Source organism: Syngnathus floridae, chromosome 3, assembly GCF_059516105.1.
Source record: "Syngnathus floridae isolate MCC-2025c chromosome 3, RoL_Sflo_1.0, whole genome shotgun sequence".
Taxonomy (NCBI): domain Eukaryota; kingdom Metazoa; phylum Chordata; class Actinopteri; order Syngnathiformes; family Syngnathidae; genus Syngnathus; species Syngnathus floridae.
This window is the reverse complement of record NC_142415.1, coordinates 17,320,896-17,342,210: the sequence shown is the minus strand read 5'-3', so window position 1 is coordinate 17,342,210 and position 21,315 is coordinate 17,320,896. Positions and strand designations below refer to the sequence as shown.

The 21,315-nt window shown below is 41.0% G+C and overlaps 2 protein-coding genes across 16 annotated transcripts in view; one reads left to right on the top strand and one right to left on the bottom strand.

The window, feature by feature from the left end:
• celf6 (CUGBP Elav-like family member 6) overlaps positions 1 to 4,733 on the bottom strand; it is a 105,280-nt gene extending 100,547 nt beyond the window's left edge. For all 7 annotated transcript variants that reach the window (XM_088370600.1, XM_088370603.1, XM_088370602.1 and 4 more), the window contains exon 1: positions 4,405 to 4,733. In XM_088370600.1, coding sequence (XP_088226726.1) covers positions 4,405 to 4,657 — 253 coding nt within the window. In that variant the 5' untranslated portion in view covers positions 4,658 to 4,733. The remainder of the gene's footprint in view (positions 1 to 4,404) is intronic.
• The window catches only part of slc12a4 (solute carrier family 12 member 4), a 201,404-nt gene that overhangs the window by 157,524 nt on the left and 22,565 nt on the right, over positions 1 to 21,315 (top strand). The window lies entirely within an intron of this gene.

Sequence of the window (21,315 nt, the reverse complement as noted above, 5' to 3'; positions counted from 1 at the left end):
GTGTGGCGGTTGTTGAACAGAGGAAGTGGCAGCGTCCTGTGATGAGCAGGTTAAGTGGGGTGGCGACAATTTACTTTTCCATCATTACAACAAAAGTCCCACAAATTCTATTTAAATGCAAAAAGTGGAGTCGGTCCCACATGATTTGTTTGATTACTTTCAAAACTTACTTTCTGAGTACCTTGCTTTTTCAAAACTAACTATGAACTGACAATTACATGCAGGCAGACATAGTAATTATATGGTATATATTAGACAGCAAATGTTCATAATTGAAGATTCTGAAAATGTTTTTCTTAGTGGAAAAAATATTCTGGGTTTTTTTCCCTTTCACAATTAAAAACAATTCCCTGGTTTTTAAATGACAAGTTTCGTCAAATGGCCCCATGGATTTAAGAATTAGGCTACACTTTACACACCTTATTTCTTGTCTCGTTGAAACTAGCTAGAACAGCAGCTCCCTCAGACCACACAGTAGCATCACCCCTCTTTGTAGCTAATAAATGTGATTCAAATTGAATCACAATCAGGCAAAATTTGAAGGACCGGGTATCCTTGGAAGAACCCTTGGCAACAAACGAATTAAAATTAAGACTGAATGCATTATCTATTTTTTTGTTAGACTCAGTTTACTCAGTTTTCATTCTTTTCAGAAACAGCAAAGTCAGCCCAGTTGTTTGTTCTGTTTTTGGGGGGGTGGCAGCTTCAGATGACAACATTAGTAAGCAGAAATCAACACTTGAGTTTTCCAGTCTAGTGCAAATGTATTTTACTGATTGTTATTGTTGTGACTTTCACTTTGTCCCATCTGGGGTCGTGACAGTGAGTCACTCGCATGATTTGTTTGGCACACTTTAGTACCGAATGCCCTTCCTGATGCAACCCATTTTTTTTTATTTTTTTTTAATTTGGGACCAGTAACAGGTCAGTACTGAGTTGCTGGTTCCTGTCTATACTGTGTTAAATGTAATTTTTCTAAATAACCCTGAATGACTCATGGCCGCTAAGATCCTCGCTCGTTGAGTGTTTTTACCTTCTCTGGTCCAGAACGAGCTGTTCCGGACATTATAACACAAGCTGTCTAGTTCACTTGACTGCAACATACATGACCCATCACTCATCACGCTTCCAGCTTTAGCTCGTCAATCACAAAATCAAAAGGTAATATGAACAAAACATTCCGTGTCATGTATTTTGGAACGGTGATGTTTTATTAATGGCAGGCGGCAGAATGCCTGCGAGGGTTTCTCGCTGTATTCATTGCGTGCATGGAGCCTCCGATGAGCAGGCAATGGATGAGAACATTTAGGCTGTCTTTGTACGGGCTGTGCGGTGCGTCTCCTCTCAGCGTCGCAGACGGATTGATAAATAACGCTATTCAAGCACGGGATTTGCCCCCCGCCATCATTCAGCATGTCTGAGCGGCGCACACGGGCTCCGATGCTGACACTAAGCGTTATGATAATGTAGTGCCGGGCCAGAATGATGGATGTTAAACGGTGCAACCTGGGCTGACGAGCGTCATGCCCTCCTCCGGTTCTGTGAAGTCAACCCCCCACAACTAGGAGATTGTTGAAACTACCTGACAACAAACACACACTCGCAGTGACGTGAAATATTGTCTGGATAGAACACTTCAAGTAATGACAATTAGATATAAAAGTGGAGTTATTGATTGAATGAGGGAATCTAAAAATGTTTTTATCTTGATTTTATCCATCCAGTCTGGCCATTTGGAAGACTCAATGTTATTTAAAGTGATTCAATACATGAGTCAATACATTTTGCCGGTCCGTTATTCACCAGTGGCCAGGCCATCCTCAGTCCGTCATTATTTTAGGCCGAACCAGTCTGTTTTCATTGATCTATCACTCCGTCATCGTTATTTTTACCACACTTGCTCAATATGGGGCAATGTCATTGTGGCCTTTTTGCAAACTCATTGAAATGAGTTTGAATGGATTTGCGAAGTACGTTCAAACTATTGATAAAATGTAAGCTAAATGGTTAAAAAAAATTAAAAACGTAATCTATTACGGTTCCTTCAGCCCCCCCATACCGCTTGTCCTCTTCAAAATAAAATACCGAACAGCACAAGCAAGACTATGAATGTATAATTAATACAACATATACTTAATAATCTTTGTACATATTCCACAAGTGGCATTGCGTTTATCCAATGACAGCTTTTATTTGTCCCTTAGAGGGCGCCGATTCACTTCACCTACTTTGGTTTTCCTTAAAGGCACTAATCCCATTTTCTTGCATCCTGTTCTGGTTTGTACTATCACATGAACATGTGTTACATGAGCAAAAACTCATCCCTGTAATGCATTGGTGAAATCTCATTAAAAGTGCACACAAAGTGACTTTGAATCTCACATGGGACGGATTGACAGGAATGAATGCCCGCCGCAGAGGAACCTCGAGGTGGGGGTGTGGTGAGGGGGGCTCCCGCATAGGTCCGTCTTCGGAACAGGATTATCACTCTCTTTCCGACTCGGACCTCTCTCATCCTTGGTGTTGACATTCAGGGATGGCCGAGGACGGTGCGTAAACAACGGCAACGGGAGATATTGTTTTAATCGATCACAGCGGGGAAAGAGGTGGGGCGCGGGAGGAACAGGTGGTGCAGGAGGGGACGGGGAGACTTTTCAAGGCTGCTTGAGCTGAACTCATCTCAATGCGATCAATAAGATCATGAACTGTAGCCAGCGACTTACATATCATACATAATTTGACAGTTTGTGCTGAGGGGAATGATTGTGAATGTTAATGGATATACTAAATTGTAAATGACTGACAAGGAGCCATTTTAAGGCCACGTTTGGTAACCGAAATGGACGCCTTATTATTAAATCAAATACAAATGTAATACAATCATATATAATTAATACAAATATAATTGAAATTATTAGAAAAAGAAACAATCGACCAAGTGTTTTCTTGGTGGGAAAAAAAACCCACACGGGTTTCATTTATTGTGGCACAAGACGTGCGTTGAACATATAGGAAAAGTGCAGAAAGCAATTAAAGTTCCGCCTAATGGACTTTGGACTTAATGGCTCCCTGTGCCTAGAAAAAGTCCCGCACCCTCGCTTTTTGGTTATCATTAAGAAGTGATCGATCTCCGCGTAATCAGCGGCTTGTCGTCCCAATTACGAGGTGATTACTGATCTCTCGGTCGGCGGGGACGACGAGGAGAACGTGTCGCCAGTGTTTTGCAGCACTACGCTGCTGAACAGTCAAGGTGCGGTGCAAAATATATGGCCACCATGCTAATATGGTACGAGTTAATGCCACACCCCAAAAGACGGCTGCATTTTCCCATGAGGGTAAATAACACTGGCGAGTCTAATTATATCAGATACTAAATTCACTCATGGACAAAACTGAACGCAGTTGCTAACCAAAACAGCAGCACTACCAATGTATAAAAAGCTCTACCTCTGATGAGTTTCAGTGCGGAATGAGTTTCCTGATGATATGTTATGTTGAGAAGGCATCTTTACATATGCTCTGATTTCCAGTTGACTGACGTGTACTCAATGTTGTGTGTGTGTTTACATTACGGGGAGTTACGTGACTTATTAGCCATGCCCAGTCTTCCCGTTCATGCCATTCCTTTGCCTTCTTCTCTCGACAGTAATAAAAGTGATCTTATGTAGAGACAACCGCTATGATATGTGGTAATGCCACACTGTTGTGTGTATCGCTACAGGTTTATGTCCCGAGGAGTTTTATAACATATTTGCTCCACCCAGTCTGCCTTCATTTTTTGGCTTGTTTTTTTTTCCGCATATAAATAAATTCATGAAAATTAAATTATTTGTCCTAGATAAGTAGATCCCTCTATCATCTGCAGTTGACTAAATAAACTCCAACCAACATAAAAATGCGGATTTGTGTGTGAGGGGGTGCTGGAAAAAAAAAAAGATTTAGACCCCTACTAAAAGTTCACGCACCATCTATTGTTGACTTATTGTGCGTATGTGCGCGTGCGTGCATGCGTGCGCGCGTCTTAGTATGAGTGAAAAATGGTTATACAGTGAGAACCCTGCCCTAAAAGTTTACCAGCATCCATTTTTTAATGTATTTTGGGTGCCGCGTTGCAAAGCCGCACGACCTCTCAGCGGGGTCCCGCCCCCTTCCACGCTCATGATTGTCAATGTAAACACACACGCACACACGCGCACCCGCTCACACACATGCGCGCACAAAAGGCGTGTAGTAGCTGCCTTCACGTGCTCATGCAATTAACACACTTCAAACCACATGCACGTGTTAAATAGTTCGCTCCGCTCCTCAGTGCTTCCCCAAGGAAAAATAAAATAAAACAAAAAAACAAAATGAGGTCACAGTTTGCTCAGTTACACCAAAGAAGTAAAATCATCCAGAACCAACCTTTATGCATCCCGGTAAACCTGTCTTTCAGTACCGTGAGTTCGTAAATCTTGCCGAATTCCTCAAAGAGCGGTTTGAGGTCCTTCTCCTCCAGGTTGCGAGGGATCTGGCCGATGAAGAGCTTGATGGCGTCGTGGTCCTTCATGGGGATGGTGTTCTGACTACCGAGGCCGAGCCCGTTCATCCTGCCGCCGCTGTCCGTGGTGCTGAATCCATTCTCCCGCAGCACTCCGTTTGCACTGACTGTGGCCATCTTTCCTCAATGGGCCGCCGGCGGGGCTCGGCTCTCGCTCTCTCCCTCTCTCCCTCTCTCGCTCTCTCCCTCTCTCGCTCTCTCGCTCTCTCTCTCTCTCTCTCTCTCTCGCTCTCTCGCTCTCCCCCCACCTCCCTTTTGCTTTTCTTTTTTTATTACGTTCAAATCCCCCTTCTCCCCTCCCCTCCCTTTCTACTCCCCTTCGCCGTCGTTTGTCGTGACGTCACTTTTACAAACAGACGCGGCCACCCACCGTCTCATTTGCATATAACAAGCGCCCGCCCTCTGAGCCAATAGGAGAGCAGGGAGTGACAAGGGGCGGTGTCTAACACAGAAGGCAAACAGTAGTATAAACTCCACCGCTTGTCTGTCAGTGTGTTTTTAAATACAGTATACAGATAGATTTAGATATTTAAATAAAAGTTTACCCGTTATGTTTTAGTGTGTTAAATAATTTACATATCAATATAATTTTTGTTTTAATATATTTTTTTGTGTATTGTGTCAAATAATGTACATATCAATATAATTTACCTTTGTATTTTTTTATTTTATAAAGATAAATCACATATTTAGAGTAGAGCTCCAGAATGTTAGCACACAATAACTTGACGTTAACTTGAATTGTCCACGTTGCACAGCGGGCCGGGCCACCTGCTGTGGCGGTCTGTGTATGGGCAACAAGCCGTATGTTTCTCACCCTTACTTTCCTTGTATTTGATTCAAGTCAGTTCAAGCCCTTATTTTCAACGATGCCACGCAAAATCGTTAGCAAGCGATAGAAACCTGCACGTGACCTGTCGGCATGAGCGCGCGAGCCACACGTGGAGAATCTTAATAATTAGCGCAGTCGGGAATATGGCGTCAATACGAGGGCAGTGAGGCCCCCACGCTGATACGGGTAATTAAGTTAGATGCGATGGCGTCGGATCATGTATCAATAATTGATTGCATGTCGCAAGTCAATTAAAAGCGCCACTAATGAGGGACGCATGCTAGCTTACAAAGCAGTGACACGTGTGCTCTGTTTGAATATCCTTGAATTTGTTTGCCCATTTGTGTCATTAAACGTATATTTTTTATATGGTGACAGATGAAAATTCATTTGCTATCATTTGCTAAATGGCCCATTGAAGATAATAAATCACCATCAGACAGCTTACATTAAGGCAAGCATAATACGTTTAGGCCTCCTTGCTCGTAATTTGTATGAAAAGACAGCATTCATTTATTTATTTATTTTTTAATTTATTTTATTTTATTTTTTTCCATCTTGACTCACGAGTTTAACGTGTTCCCGTTTAAGTAATTTGTGCCATTCAACAAATGGCTTAAAGTGCAATGATGACTGTGTAACACAAAGCCAAAAATTGACCATAACTAGATAAACTGCAAATGTGTGTGTGTGTGTGCGTCAACTGTCAATGTGCGCATTCATTTGGGACGACAGTCCTCCCAGAGTGAAACTAACATCTGGCCATGGCTTTGTTCTGTAAATGTATTCATTTTCTATGCAATTATGTCTTCGTCGAGCATCTCCGAAAATGGCTTCTGCGCTCTAATTTTTCTTCTTTTGTATTTAACTTACTTTGTGTTCCTTCCTCCTCTTCCTACTGCGGTTTGGTTCGCCCTCGCATCTGCGAAGACTTTGAAGCCGCAGGTTTGTTCGTCAATTGCGGCTGGCGTGTTCATGTCATCTTTCTTGGAAGACGAGCAAGCTTGTCTTCTTCTTCTTCTTGGCTTCTTTACATGCCAATTGTTCCCCTTTCAGCCTCAAAAAGAAAACTCAGAATGCTTCTATGAATTTGACATGGAAAGAAAGAAAAATCCCATGAGGTGCCCGCTCACCGAGAGCCGCGTTTCACTCAAATTAACTCTGGATGGAAAACGTCCATTTCAGCCATTAGCTCCGAGCCTCATAGGCAAAAATAATTTTGGTAACATTCAAAGCTCGACTGTTCAGAATATTAGAATGACTCATAGCGCAGCCGTCAAGGTGACTTATTGTAACGTCACAATATATGTGTCACGCACAATTCCTTGATACTGTGTTTTCATTACGCCGTTAAAGGGGGAATATGGTGCCAGGTGGTGCGTCGTCATGCATGAACATTTTTCCACTGGCCCTAGGTTCGAAAGGGGGAGCAATAATTGATATTCATGCCGCATGCACTATGAGGTGTGACAGTAGGTTTTGTATGTGGAGTAACAGAAGGGCCCGGGAAAATCATAGCCTGCGGGGGGGGGGGGGGGGATTGTTGTTCTGAATGCTAGGCTAGATGTATAAATTATCATTAAGACGTCATCATTTGTGACTAAAACAATTTCGGAAAATTGTTTCTTAGGGCCACAACAATGTGGCTTAACATGGCTAATAAGTCACATAACTCTGTGTAACATAAACACACGTAAAATTGTGAAATGAGCACACACCAGTCAACTGGAAATCAGAAGAAATTAACATAAGATTATTTAGCACTGAAATTCATCAGAGAGACAGACCTTTTTACACATCGCTAAGTGCTGCTGTTTTGGTTAGCAACAGTGTTGAAATGCACTCAGCAGTTTTGTCCATGAGTGAATTTAGCATCTGAGATAATTAGACTTGTCAATTATATTCACCCAAATGGGAAAAGGGAACCGTGGGGGAATGCTGAAGAATGTTTTTGTAAATTATCTTTAGTTTCATTGTTATTTGGACTTTTTATTCTATCCCCCCTCCCTCATATGAATGCGCTCTGTGTGGCGATGTGTTGTTCACGTTTCGGTGAATAATGATGAGCTCGTGATTACAAGGTAGGGAATAAATGAAATGGAAAAAAAAAACAAATGAGAGGTCAGTGGATCGTAGTGAGACGTCCTTTTCCTGGCTGCTAATGAATCCCCAAAATACAAATGCTCCCTCTGACTACTCACTCACTGTTTGCACTTGAATTTCGATATGCACAGACATGCACTCAAAGTCATGTTTTATGCGAAATGTTAACGTCGCTCATCTACTCCCATGTTTCACCGTATGCATTGATCATTTGTAGACTTTCCTCATTAATATTTTTGAGTTGGGTCGAGGCAGAATTCACTAGTGGTTGGCAGGTCCGCCCCATGGCGGCTTCTGGGTTCGAATCCCAACTCAGGCATTCACTTTGCATACTCTTTTCGTGCTTATGTGGTTTTTTTGAGGTCATCTTATTCCCTTTCCTTATTATCAAGATAGCGTCTCAAATATTTAAAACATAACAAACAAAAGCAAGCAGGCCCACCTTTGTTTTGTGTCTGCTTGTGTTGTATTTAGCTTTTACAAGCTCCTCCCAGTCCCCTTCCCTGAGGCTGTTGTTGCAAACCTGATGGCATTTTTTTTTTTTTGTCAACCTCAATTCCCCTGATATAGATTTGAAAAGTACCCACGGCTCCGTTACGAGCAGCATCTGTAACTTCACTTCACACAAGTTTTGCTTTTTTTTTTTTGTTTCTTATGCGCATGGCGTGTTTTATAATAGCATTAAAAATAAAACTCGCACAGGGAACATCTTGGAGGAATGTTGTGTAATATATCAGGGATGCATTAAATTGTTGTTGCCTCTCTGTTTGTCAAAGTCGCTCGTATCGAGCCGTGCTTTGATCTGATTTAGTTGAACCTCCAAATGTTTCAAACAAGGGTTAAAGAAAAAAGAAAAAAAAGTAACAAATGAACTTTTTATTTTCTATTTTATCTGTTACTGTACTTTATTAATTTGAATCAATCTAGGACAAACTGGCTTCCGCACCATATTTAATAAACACAACCTGTTTCTCCAGTCAGTCCACACAAAAATTAATCACGGTGACAAATCGCACTTGTAATCAAGGCCTTTATTTGAATATACAGACGCTTAGGACTTTAATTCTTTTGGTCGCGGGCCAAAGTCTGGGATACAACAGCTTGGAAAAAAAGCACTTGCCAAGAGCTGTCAGGCCAAGCGCTCCTCAAATAAACACCCTGCTGAGCTCGCCATTACCAACAATAACATCAGCGCAATGTCACCGACATTCGGAGAGCATTCCAATAAAATGGCTCTTTCAATTTGCCGAGGCATCATTTAACAGATGTTTTTTTTTTCCTTATGAAATTAGAGTCAAGCGATATGGAGAGACGCCGCAGTGTCCTTGGATTTCAAATCGACCATTATTTCTTTTAGCAGCGTGGCTTTTTCTCTTCATAATAATCATTATACAATAATGAAAATACAGCGTGTAAAAAGGACCTCTGGAGGACCCATGCGATGCCTTTACAGTCACAAAGCGACGCATTTGCCGGCTGCGCAGTTTTATGAGTACAAAGATTTTCAGAGCTACAGGCTGCCAATTGAAATGGAGCGGGTTTGTCTTGGTGACATTGGTGCAGAGACGTTGACAACTTTTACACGGAGATGAGGGAGTGCGGGGTCAACGGCATCAACGGTGACACCATTGCTTGAAAAACGGAGACACAAAAAGATACTTTTTAAAAACTTTTTTTTGACAGAGACATCCCTTCCTCCAGATTCTGTACTGATTGCTCAACAATTTATCGCTCATTACCCGGCCAAACACAATTTTATTTATTTATTTATTTATTTATTTATTTATTTATTTATTTATTTATTTATTTATTTATTTATTTATTTATTTATTTTACCTATCTATCTATCTATCTATCCATCTATCTATCTATCTATCTATCTATCTATCTGTCTGTCTGTCTGTCTGTCTGTCTGTCTGTCTATGTATTTATTTATTCATTTATTTATGTGTTTATTTACTATATTTTAAATGACAGTTTTTATAAGAAATCAATGAACACATTATTTGAAAAAACAAACACACAAAATAGAAATTTAATACATTTTAATTCATCAATGTCAACTATGACTTAGCTATCATTTTCTGCTTGCATAAGCGTTAAGACTGCTGCTCAGCTTACTTAAAACATCGCCTGTATAGTTTAAAAAAAGATTTCATCGGAGTCCAAACGATGAGCAGAGTCAAAAGCTGCAGCATGGAATCAAAGAACACGCACAGCGCAGTGCTAAAAGCTAATGAAAAATAGATTTAGTGTGGAGCCCGCTGCTTTATTTAAGGCTCGCCCATGCAGCGTGAGAGGAAGGCAAGAGCAGCTTGTGAGCCGCTCGCTAAGGCAACGGGAAGCGTCAACGTTTGTGTGTCGACGCCCTGAGCTTCGGATGCCGCCGCGTTCGTCATGCCAAAGTAAAAATAGACGCTGGTGACAACTCTGTGGTGCCTTAAAGACCCACCATTAACGGAATGTTTCCGGGGGGGGTGTCTCCACTTTACACTTGCGACAGTTTTAGACAAAAGAAAAAGGAATGTTTCCTCAAATTTAATGCGAACAACCATAATGTGACAAAGTGAGTCTAAAAATGGGCTGAAGCGACTGAACAGGTCTGACTGCTATGTGGTTTATATCATGGAGATGAAAAAGAAGACTTCAATAGACCAAGAAGCTTCTTTATAAAGCACTGAAATTGTGTGGAATAAAATTCGAGTCAGTTTTTCCGTCCAACTTTTCAAAGTGTACAAGTTTTCTAGTTATTTTTTTTTGTGTTAAAATCTGGATTTGTTACAAATTCCAAGGTCTTAGAATCAGCAAAATTCCATGACACAAAATTTTTGGTTTTGCATTGGGTCGAAATTTAGCTGAAATTTTGTAAGAAATTTCAAATCCTTGAATCGTACTTGAACGCAAACGTGGCTCAAGTTTGCATTTGAGATAAGTTTCAACATCTCAAGTTGAACGTGACAAAATTTCAATATTTTTTTGAAAGGGATGACAGAATCAAAACCGTGTTCAGTAAACAATCCCTTTTGTGTGGCGAGTAAATAGACTAAAGGTTAAAGGTCGCAGATCGAACATCTCATTGTTTTTCTATCACAAAAATAGTTTTTCTATCGCATTTAAACAGAAGCTTGTAAACTGTAATCTGCCCATTTTCTCCTTCTTGTCAAACAAGTTTCCTTTCGCAGCCGTGTTCTTGCATCCGGCATGTTCTTTATTGAGCTTGAAAGATAACAATTGTTTGTTTTCGCTGTCGAATGGATGTATTTTACACACACACACGTGGTTTGTCACACTTCCACACAAAGTCCCGTTAAACCGCACCGACGCACACGCGCCTGGCCATAAAAAGCGTTCCTTTTCCATATTTCACTCTTTATGAAAATTTTATTCGACTTCTTTTTCCTCCTCCACGCCTGATGAAAGGTGCCAAGCCAAAACATATAGTTTTATAATAGATCATTGAACTCCATTTGTCGCTGGAGTGTTGCTAAATTACGGTTATAATTCAGCACCTCACACCTTGCTACGGCAGCAAATTACACACCAATTGCTCCGCTGGGTGTTTTGTGAAATGATGAGCTAATGTGTAACCCAAGGCGAAAGTAGAATTGGCAATAAGATTGACTTAAAATGATGTTTTGGAGATGCTACAATTAAGAGTGTTGTTGTTGTTATGCGGAGTAGGCTGCGGGCTGTTGTGGATTTCTTCTAAGCGCGGCAGCAGCCAGTTTCCTGCAAGATAACATGCTTTTCACTGCATTTTTAATCCCTCTAGGACCACATTTCTTTTTTTCTGTTTTTATTGTTTAGCATATTCACATGCAATCGGTAGCCGTGTGCAGTTACAAGCAAAAGGTTTGGACCGGAACCAAGTGTAGCTGTCTAATTTACAGGAAGTGAGGAGAGTTCAAATGGGAAGTAGAAGTGCACACTTTAGAGTTGAGGCCGCTAAATGCTTACAGCACTCTGCCAAATGTAAACAGTAAGAGTGTCGAGGGAGAGCGCACGGGAGCTCTGCCAAACTTTACAACTACTGACTGTATACTGATGGATAAATACGTATATACGGTAGATACATGGTGCTTCTACCAGAAGGCAAACTTATTAGCATGCTTGACTAAGAATACGAATCAAATATGTCAACAATATGTCACATTTAGCTTTAAGATTTTTGACTGTCATTTTAATTTTTTTCTCATCAGTTTTGTGCCATCCCGCAATGGTACTTTTTATGGAAGAGAGCCCTTTGCACTTGAAAAAAAAACATAAATTTAATTATTGGTTATTTTGTTTATTTCTTCAAACCCTTTGTTGTCAAATAAGGAAGATGGTGCATCCTTTATACATGTATTGAAAAATATATTGTCAAAAGTGAAATGCGTTTTGCATCCATTTCGTCAATATTCGAAATAGCATTTCTGTCATACATCTGATTAGGAAATTGCTATGGCTTCCCTCCAGCATTTAAGTTGCTCATCCCTGATTTAGAGTCTATTAGCCTAAAAGTCAATATGATTGTGTAGCTGTGTAGCTAACTTTGATGCAGGCAGTGTGGGTCTAGCTTCTGCTTGTACTGCAAAGGTTCCATTCTTGAAGATATTCTTTTGTTTACAGCCCACTCACTCAATTCCACTCTACCCATCGCCTGCTATATTTTTTGTCTTTGAGTGTTTATCGCATCCAGAGTGTAAAAAATTGAGTCCCCTCACATCCAAAAACTAACTTTTGACGCAAATAAAGACTCCATTACTCGTCTCGGCTGTCAAATCGTGTACTAAAAGATGTCAACCAGTGAGGCGGATTGCATCCATTGTTCCGCACTGACGGGTCATTTGCAACACTCCGGAGATAAATCTGCGTTCTATTTTTGGGTGTCAGACAGCCCCAACCTGTACTGAGCCTCCTACGAGCATTTGGGTCCAGACACTGACCGGCCTGGCGTCTGGTCTGGTCTTTTCTGGTCGCGGCAGCTTCCTTCAAGCGTTCCTGCAAGTTAATAAATTCAGGCCCATCTGTTTCCATGCAGAGCTCCTTTTCCATTACCAAAAACACACCCCCACTTCCTTTCTCCCCTCTGTGGACGTCTTTCTAATTAACTTTCCTCTCTCTGCATCTCTTTGTACCCAAACTGGGGGGAAAAAATGGCGCTTTGGAGGAGGAAGGAAATAAGACTGAAAGGACAGGAGGTACATTTGTTCGTTGTGATGTTTTGAGGCAAAGTAAACAATGCAATAACCTAGTTAGCCAAAGTGCATATTTTTCTAAGCTATAGCGGCGGTGTTATTAATAGCCGCATGAAGTCTACTTAACCATGCAATAAAAGGCAAGGGGCATCGAGTGCCACTGTTTCACCTCTGCTTCGGAGAGGAGCGCTAATTGCTAGTTGGGGAATCTAATGAAAACCCTGCAGACAAATAATGAGGCAGCACAAAGACTGGAGGGCAAGGTAAAGATGGGAATATAGGAAACATCTCCGGATATATCGGTCTGTTCGTTCACATGCACACGCATGTTGATGTGTGTAAAAATAATATATGCTTTTGGGAATGCAACACCCACTAAGAAAACAAAACAAATTATTCACAAATATTGGGGGATTGTAAAATAAATCTGAGAAACACTGAAAATGCTGAGAAACTTCGGAAAATTAACTCTAGCAGCACAAAATATCCCTGAAGTGAATGAGATTTCGCTGTCTTATTTTGCGGATCTGCACAATGCCATCATTAATCGTCATTATCGATCAGCACGTTATGACATCATACCAGATGCCAGATTTTGCCGATCCTTTCCAGACAATCAGATCTGAGTCAAATGTAGCCAGATGAAAATTTTTTAACTTCTTCCTTCTCTCTTTTGAACATGTAAACTGATCGTTTATGTTCATTCACTTCTTTTCAATCGTGTTTTTACTTTCCATGACATTATTTTCTGTTCATTGTTTATATGTTGAATAATTATACCAACAACGGTCCACCACATTCATTCACACAGCGTAAACATCCAACTGTCCTTTCACACACACACTTTAAACAGTCGGTTAATTTGCATACATGCGTAATACAAATATTAGTGTGTAAAATTACATACACAATGGTCAACATCAGTTCGTCTACTCGTCTACTCATCTTTGCTCTGCACAAATGCTATTGTCAAAACGGTCTTTGGACCAAATGTCCTTTGTATGTAGCTACTACTTTTCCCATTCAATCTAAATGAAAACATTAACCATCAACACCATTAGGGTGTCAGGGTGCCCCTGCCGTTTCGCCATTAGCCTCGAATATATCGGCGGCGGCGTGCCATGACGGTTCTTCGGCATCAACGGCGAGCCGTGCAAAAAAGTAGGGCATAAATAGCCAGAAGAGAACAACACTCTTCACAAGGTTAGGAGTCCCCATTGTGGCGGGAATGTAAGTGATGTGTCTCCACTAAGCCGTAATGCGCTTGGTGGCGATGATGCCACTTTTTTATTGTGACGCCGTTGACTATTCACGGAAGCGGTGATGCTGGCTTTGGGAGATTAGATCCCTGCTGTTCCAGGGCACCCTCGTAAGCCCCGCTTGTAATTTCCAGGCGTCTACCTGGGCGGCAAAGTTTATGTGGCTCTTTATAGGGGGGTTGCCAGCTGTGCGACCCCACCCCACCCCTGGGGAAAAGAGGGGGGGCTCCAAATCTATTCATAAAGTACCATATGATGCATGGTTGACAGTGAGGCTGCTTTTCCAAGATACAAGGCTTCTAGCCAGTGGCGGCAATATTTTTGACGTGCGTTGGAAGCATTTGCATGAATCCCATGCATATTACATTGCTCCGACCTGTTGGCTAGTGCGGGAATTGTCATCATGGGTTGCAGGCAATAATAGTAAGTTACCGCTGCTTGTCAAATGCCATCCTGCTCCTGCCATAATTTATGTGCATAGGACCATTATCTTGGGCCCCAGCGGGCATTTTGTGTCCTTCCGATTTTCAGCTCTATGTCGCCAAGGAAGTCAACCAAAGCCCGTGCCGAGAATCCCCTCCCCAAATTAATGTTTCGCTTGCCTCCCGCAAATTGATTCGGCGACAGCGCAGTCGTCATGTGAGGGAAAGACGGATGAACGCAAAGGAGAGTTTACGCCGCTCATCCGCAAGGGCATGTCTCCGTCATTACCTCTGCCAAGCTCAAAGTATGATTGAAGGACAGGCAACTTAAATGGTGTACATTATAAAATGTTATTTTTTAAAATGAAGTATATTATATATTATATATTTTTTGTATTTAATTTTTATTGTTTTATTTTAATTAATTTTCATTTTTAATGTGTATACTTGATGACACAGGGATCCACAGCACTAATTGACATGTAATTTATTATAACTCAGCAGCTCGGTGATGAAGCGCGGCCTCCAGAGAAATCACAAGCGATGCTTTTACTGTTTTTATGGGCGCTTTCTTTTTTCCACAATTTGGCCTTTTCTTCCAGATTACATATGATACTCATCCATACTGTGCTCCCCTTACAGCTCCCTTATGTTTTTTCTTTTCATCTGCAAAAATGGGGCACCATAAAAGGCGGACTACCTTTCGGTATCCCCCTGGTGGTCATTGTTTTTTTTCCACGTCTCTTGGATGGGTGGTGTCGGTTCCATTTCGTTGCACCCTGCGGTACAATGACAATAAAGCTATTCAGTTTCTGAATTGGCTGGCGTCATTCAACTCCCGAGCGCCTCCCCCAGTCGTTGTGGTAACGCAAACTCAAATTTGTGTTGCACAGCCCCACAATAGAGGGCAACAGGGTTTATTTATAAGAAGCAGGGAGTTTAATTTATATATTTGTATATAATATCATTTACATATTTATTTATAATAATTTAAGTTTTAGTTAAGCTAAAAATTGGGGTGAAAAAGCTAACTGTTATTCGTGATCGTTGGGGGTTATGACAAAAGTATGTCACATGACACTATAAACATTTTAAAACGTGACAGAAACACGTATTTCTTCTTTAAATTATTCAGCTGCCTCTGTTTTTTTCCCTTCAGGTTTACATGGTAAGATCTGGCAAGTCTAAAACCTTACACTGTAGTGATACTTCCCTGTGAGGTGAATTATTCATGTTTTGATTTTTTAACAAACTCTGTGGATGGTTTGAAGAAAGAATTAAGCCATGCAATTGTGGTTTAGATTTTGGTGGTATTTTCGGAATTTTTCTGGTTGGGGTTAGGGTTAGGGTTAGGGACAATTCGGGAACTTTTCTCATGCTACATACAACTTCTCCAATTTGCAACCAAACTCTGGTCCTTTTTCATAGAACAACATAGCCTGAAGTCTAAGTGCTTTGATTTTTCTCATCTTGCTATAATTTTATTAGGCTATTGGACTCTGTATGACTTGCAGAGCGTATTTTTCTCGAACCTTTAATTGAATTGCTGGTTTTTCAGCCACCAAAGATTCTATGAATCTCCTGGCAATGTGTGATATCTTACTTCTCGGCCTCCCAAGTTTAATGTGATGGGCTATAACCCTGCAATGGATAGGCGGAATAGAAAAAAGATGGATGAATTCCCAAATGGCGTGTTCACTTGACTGTTTCCTGCTCCTTCTGGCATAAAGCATATTTGTTGTTAACTAGGCAGCTAGCTAGAACTCGTTCTTTGACTTTTTCCACCACGTTTTTGTACGGTGAAGTCATGCAAAGTTTCTGGAAAGGTTTAGCTGAATGCTAAATTTTTTTTTCAGAATTATCTGAAGTGAAAAAAAGGGAGCTCAGGGCAAAGTAGCAGGAGAATAAAACTGACAAATGCAGTATGAGTGCAAAGGAAGGACGTTGGGAATGTGGGTACCGAACGAGCCGGCGCAACTGTGTCACGGCCGGGTCATTTGAGAGAAACGGAGGGTCAACGACGGGGCGGATGAAAAAAAAAGCCGCTGGGCCCGGTGAGCAACGTTGAGGGACATCATGTAATCAAATGAAACACGGTCCACTGGCGCTGTCTAAACACAGTCTGAGCTCACTATTTGCATCCTAATGATGTGTGAATTTAAACTGCACTCAGCTAAGACTTTGTTTACAAGAAAGCTGGAAAAAAAAGCTTCTGTTTTTTTCTTTGGACCTCTATTTTCATAAAGAGAGGACATAAAGTTCCCTCGGGGTTGGCGCTTGTTACTAAACAGGCATTCTCATCAAACATCTGTCCCAAATACAGTATATGGGTCCATTATCAGCCGTTGCATTCAAAGCAGAAGGCTGTAATCACCAATTGAATCCTTTACAAGGCACTCAGTAGAATCCCTGTAAATTTAATTCATTTAAAGCCTGCACGGTTATTGGAGTACATTGCAAGACAGGTTTTGGGGGGATTTAGCATGTCTTTTAAAAATCAGTTCTGTTTAGATTTTAAATATTTTTAGAAATACTATAAACAAAAATACAAACACTCAGGATGGCACACTATGACAGTAAAGTCGTTTTTGCGTCACTATCTGTCAACTCAGCCTCGTTGTTCGACACCCTGTTACAATAATTATATTTCTACATTATAAATGCCGACTAATAGAAACATGACATGCCTGGGGAACGTATGAAACAACAGCTGCCATAATAGCAGAGGCAACAACTTAACAAATACCAACTAGAAATATGAATGATGGTGTTTGACGTGATTGATGCTTTTATAAGCTTCTTCTGCTATGACTTTTAAAGCTGTCCGGCGTACATATTTGCAAGGGTGAGGTGATTTGTAATTCTGTGAGAGTCCAATTTATTCCCCAATAATGTTGCATTTTAATACACACACAAAAACATGGCACTATTCATCTGTAAGCTTTCCGATTGCCATTAGCATCCACGCGAGGTACACAAATGTAAAAACACACAGCTATGTTCATTCATCCGTCGCCCTCCAAGTTCAGCCGAGTTTAATAGGACATTTTTTATTTTTTTTTTAGTCCCATTATTTACCACTCTCCGCATAATAGTTCTGCATGAGATGCCATGCTCTCCTCAAGTATAATGAACTGGGAAACATCACATACAATCAACAGTACCACTGTGTCCAAGAGGAGCATTTTAATAACGCTACAGTGTGCCCTAATTGCCTGTTTTGTTTTGATAACCTTACGTGCGCCATGCATAAATCCGGAGGTTATGAACTCTTGCCAAGTATGTATTTTTTTATGGAGTTTATATTTAGTTAACAGAAATATATAAAACCTTAAAACAGTAAATAAGTTGTAGAAGTCAGCTGAGATAGACTCCTTGGGAGAGGTCACCTGAATTGCCAACCTTGCAGATTATTTTGTGGGCGTAATCCTGCCCTGCTTCCATATAAACGCCGATCAAACAATACCTTTAGCACTTTAACGCTTGGCAAAGGTAATAGCTGATTTGCATACGATGCAAATGCTTTCTCCGGAGACTCGACTTTTCTTTGAAAGATGGAAGCTGGAAAGCTGGTGAACATGTGGTGAGCGAGCGGTGATAAGGAAGCTACGAGCGCCAGAACCTCTCTGTCTTCCTTGTCTCTGGTGCCTGTATCCAAGAAAGACAGATGGATTTGCTTTTCCCTAGATATATATCCCATCGCTCGCACTCCGCACACACTGCAATGCCTTTGTACTCCTGTATTTATATAAATATACACGTATATAAAGAGAGAGAGAGAGAGAGGGAATGGGTAGGATTAATACACAACCAAAGGCCCGAATATCTTGAAGAACACAGGCGCAGTGACTTTGACTAACAAATAGACTCTAGCGGGCACACGCTCAAACACTCTGCTTGGGAGGCAGCTGCGCAAATACTCCGACCCACATTCTTTGCATCTGAGGAGTGTTCCAAATACAACAGCAAATATTTCCCCTGCTGTCATCTCCTCTATTTTCTCCCACTTATTTATCAAAAGTGTGCCTGGGAAGGGGCGGGTGGCTTTTCGCTGCGATTCACCATGTGCGGCCCGGACAACGTTAGCATCCTTCCAGGACCTTTTTGGCGAGTGGCAGGCCGAAAAATTTTGTACCACCTCCCCTGCGCTACCTTTCCCCCTGAAGAAGATGAAATGTAAATTTAGCGATGTGGGCTCATTGGCGGGAGTCTGGCGCTGTGTGATAGGACCCGACTGGAGGCACATTTGATTAATTTTAATTCTATCCTCATATGGACCACCGCTGCAACATTCGTGAGCATAAGAGACCCTGCACTTAATGAACAATTTGCATCACATGAGAGATGATGAGCAATTTTTGCATCATTAACTGAAAAAAACACATAGAATGTATGAATGTAAAAAAAAAAGGATTAATTACTGCTAATATGATAACAGTTGGTACATGAACATATAGTAAGATGGCAACCTGACAATAAAAATCCAAAGTCAAGCACTATTTCAATTGATAACTGCTAACAGGCTTACAATTGGTGTTCCAGGACTTTTTTCTTTTAAACCATTCTTCAGTTACGACATTGAATGAGAACTAAAACAGTAAGATGACGAACATTGGCATCCAACCTATTCAGGGGAAATGCTGCAGTCGCTTGATAAGGATTTTAATTCATGTCAAAATCATGAACAAGATCAATGTCTTCTATTAGATGAATATTGTTACTCATAATAAAATATTGAAGGTAAACTGGGCAACATTTGTTGCTTTTGAAAGATAGAGCTGTGGTGCAGGAAGTTAATGTCATCAATATAATGTCACTCTTAGTGTATCTTCCTCCCTCTGCCTGTCTTCCCCTGGCCTTGCATGCTCTCATTTGCCAAGCTCACAATGGAAACATCTAAATGTACTGACGCTATCAATTAATCACCCCGCTGCTAATTACGATCCAATTAACCTCTGTTTCCACACGACGTCCTGCAGGACAGCCGGCGACCCAACCCCCCTGAGTCGGGCCCCCCATCATCCTCCATTCCCTCCTCCACACAATGAAATTAGAGTCTGGTATAATGGCAGAGTTAGAAGCCTTTTGGGGATTTAACGTGATCGCAATGTCAAAATTTGTTGCATCCTCGAAAGCTTGAAATTAACACGTTTACCAAAATTAGTGAATGAGTCATTATTGTCGCTTTATTGCAACTGTAATTTATGTTTGTCTTATTCCGATGTTCTGGTTTGGGCTTATTAAACATGCATTTTGTGGCATATCGCACCTTTGGAAAATAAATGTTGCTTAAAACAGTAACCCTAGTTTGAAACCTTAACCCTTGTTTGAATCCCTGACCCTAGTTTTAAACTCTAGTTTGAAACCCCAACCCTGATTTTAATGTAAAACAATAAATTTTTAAACTCAGGGCTATGAAAAGAGTTCGGAATGAGCTTAATGAGCAATTACTCATTTAATGAATGTTATTACTTGTGTCAAATGTGTGGAATTACTTGTTGATTAATCATATCTTGGAGCAATTGAGGCAAAATGGAGTGCACCACTTGGCTGCAACTATCAGACGCGCTATTGATTCGGTCTAGTTTGCTGTCTAAAGAAGCCTTGAGTTACATCCACGCAGATTATTCTTGAAATAAAACTATCGACTAAAAGCACACTTTACAGTCACGCGGGACAAACCCGTACACACGTTTCACATACCCGCACGTACTTTACATTTGTGGTTAATATGTGCACATTAAGCAGAACAAACACGAATATGTGCACTGCGTGCATGTACACACAGATGGATGTTCAGCGGCGCTATTAGCGCCACTGGATTTACAGTCGCCCGTCAGCCTTCAGCTTTTAATGCCACGTGGGGCCTGTTTTACAGCTCTGCCCCAGGGCCCCCCCGATCGGCTTTCAATTAGCAGGTGAGATGCAGCCTGGTTCCCAATCAATAGCCCAGTACAGGCAGAATCCCCGTACTTGGCGGGGCTCACCAGCAGCTCGGAGGGGGGGGGGGGGAGTTTGGGATTGTTGTGTAATGTTAGAAGGGTTTGATTCTTTACCATCTCTACATCTATTTTGTATAGACAAGAGTCATGGGCGGCGCTAGAATTTTTTTGTCCTGGGGGGGCGTGGGGGCAAGGGTATTTCAGGGGGTCTACATAACAAAAGCTACATTTGCCAAGATTTGAAACCTGAAGCTCGGAATTGTGTGATGTGCTGACCACTAGGCCACTATCATTTTAAAATAATTGTTATAGGACCATATTTCATTTAGGCGATGGGGCAGTTGGTATTGAGTCCCACAATATGAAATCTAACTCGCAACTCGTGGAAGGACGCCAATCGATTATGTTCTCGGTTACTGAGCTGCCAAGCATATGATCAAACACAATCTCTTATAAACTCATTCACTGCCATTGACGACTAAAGATGTCAAACCATTTTAACTGGGTTGGCACTGAATGAGTTAAAACATGGATAAGAAGCTATTAAATCGCATATCAAATGTGGTTTTCTTCAAAAAACAATAGCTAGAACTAATTTAATCTGAAAATATAGAATGGTTCCTCCTAATAAGCACCTATTCTGGGTTTCCATGACAAAAAAATGTTGTTTTTAATAGGACGTTTGATGGGTAAATGTCAATGTGGCTCATTATCCCAAATAGGTTGCAATTTGTTTGGGTTGAAGAAACATCCATTAAAAGCTTTCTTTGTGCTTTTGATAATGAGAAGCATGCAAAATGTGCTTTACATATATTGTGCATACAATTCAACATTGTCTTTTTTTCTTACATTTAAAAGTTAACCTGGCAGAAAGTAGAAACGAAAGCCGCCGGTGTTGAATTTACAGATTTGATAAGCATGCAGTGATTTTTTCTTTTTTTTTTTTTAAAGAAAATACCAATTGATCTAAGAGGAACTTTAAAGTGAGCTGCATTACAAAGAAGGCTCTAACATGACAGATATAAAGATAATTGGAT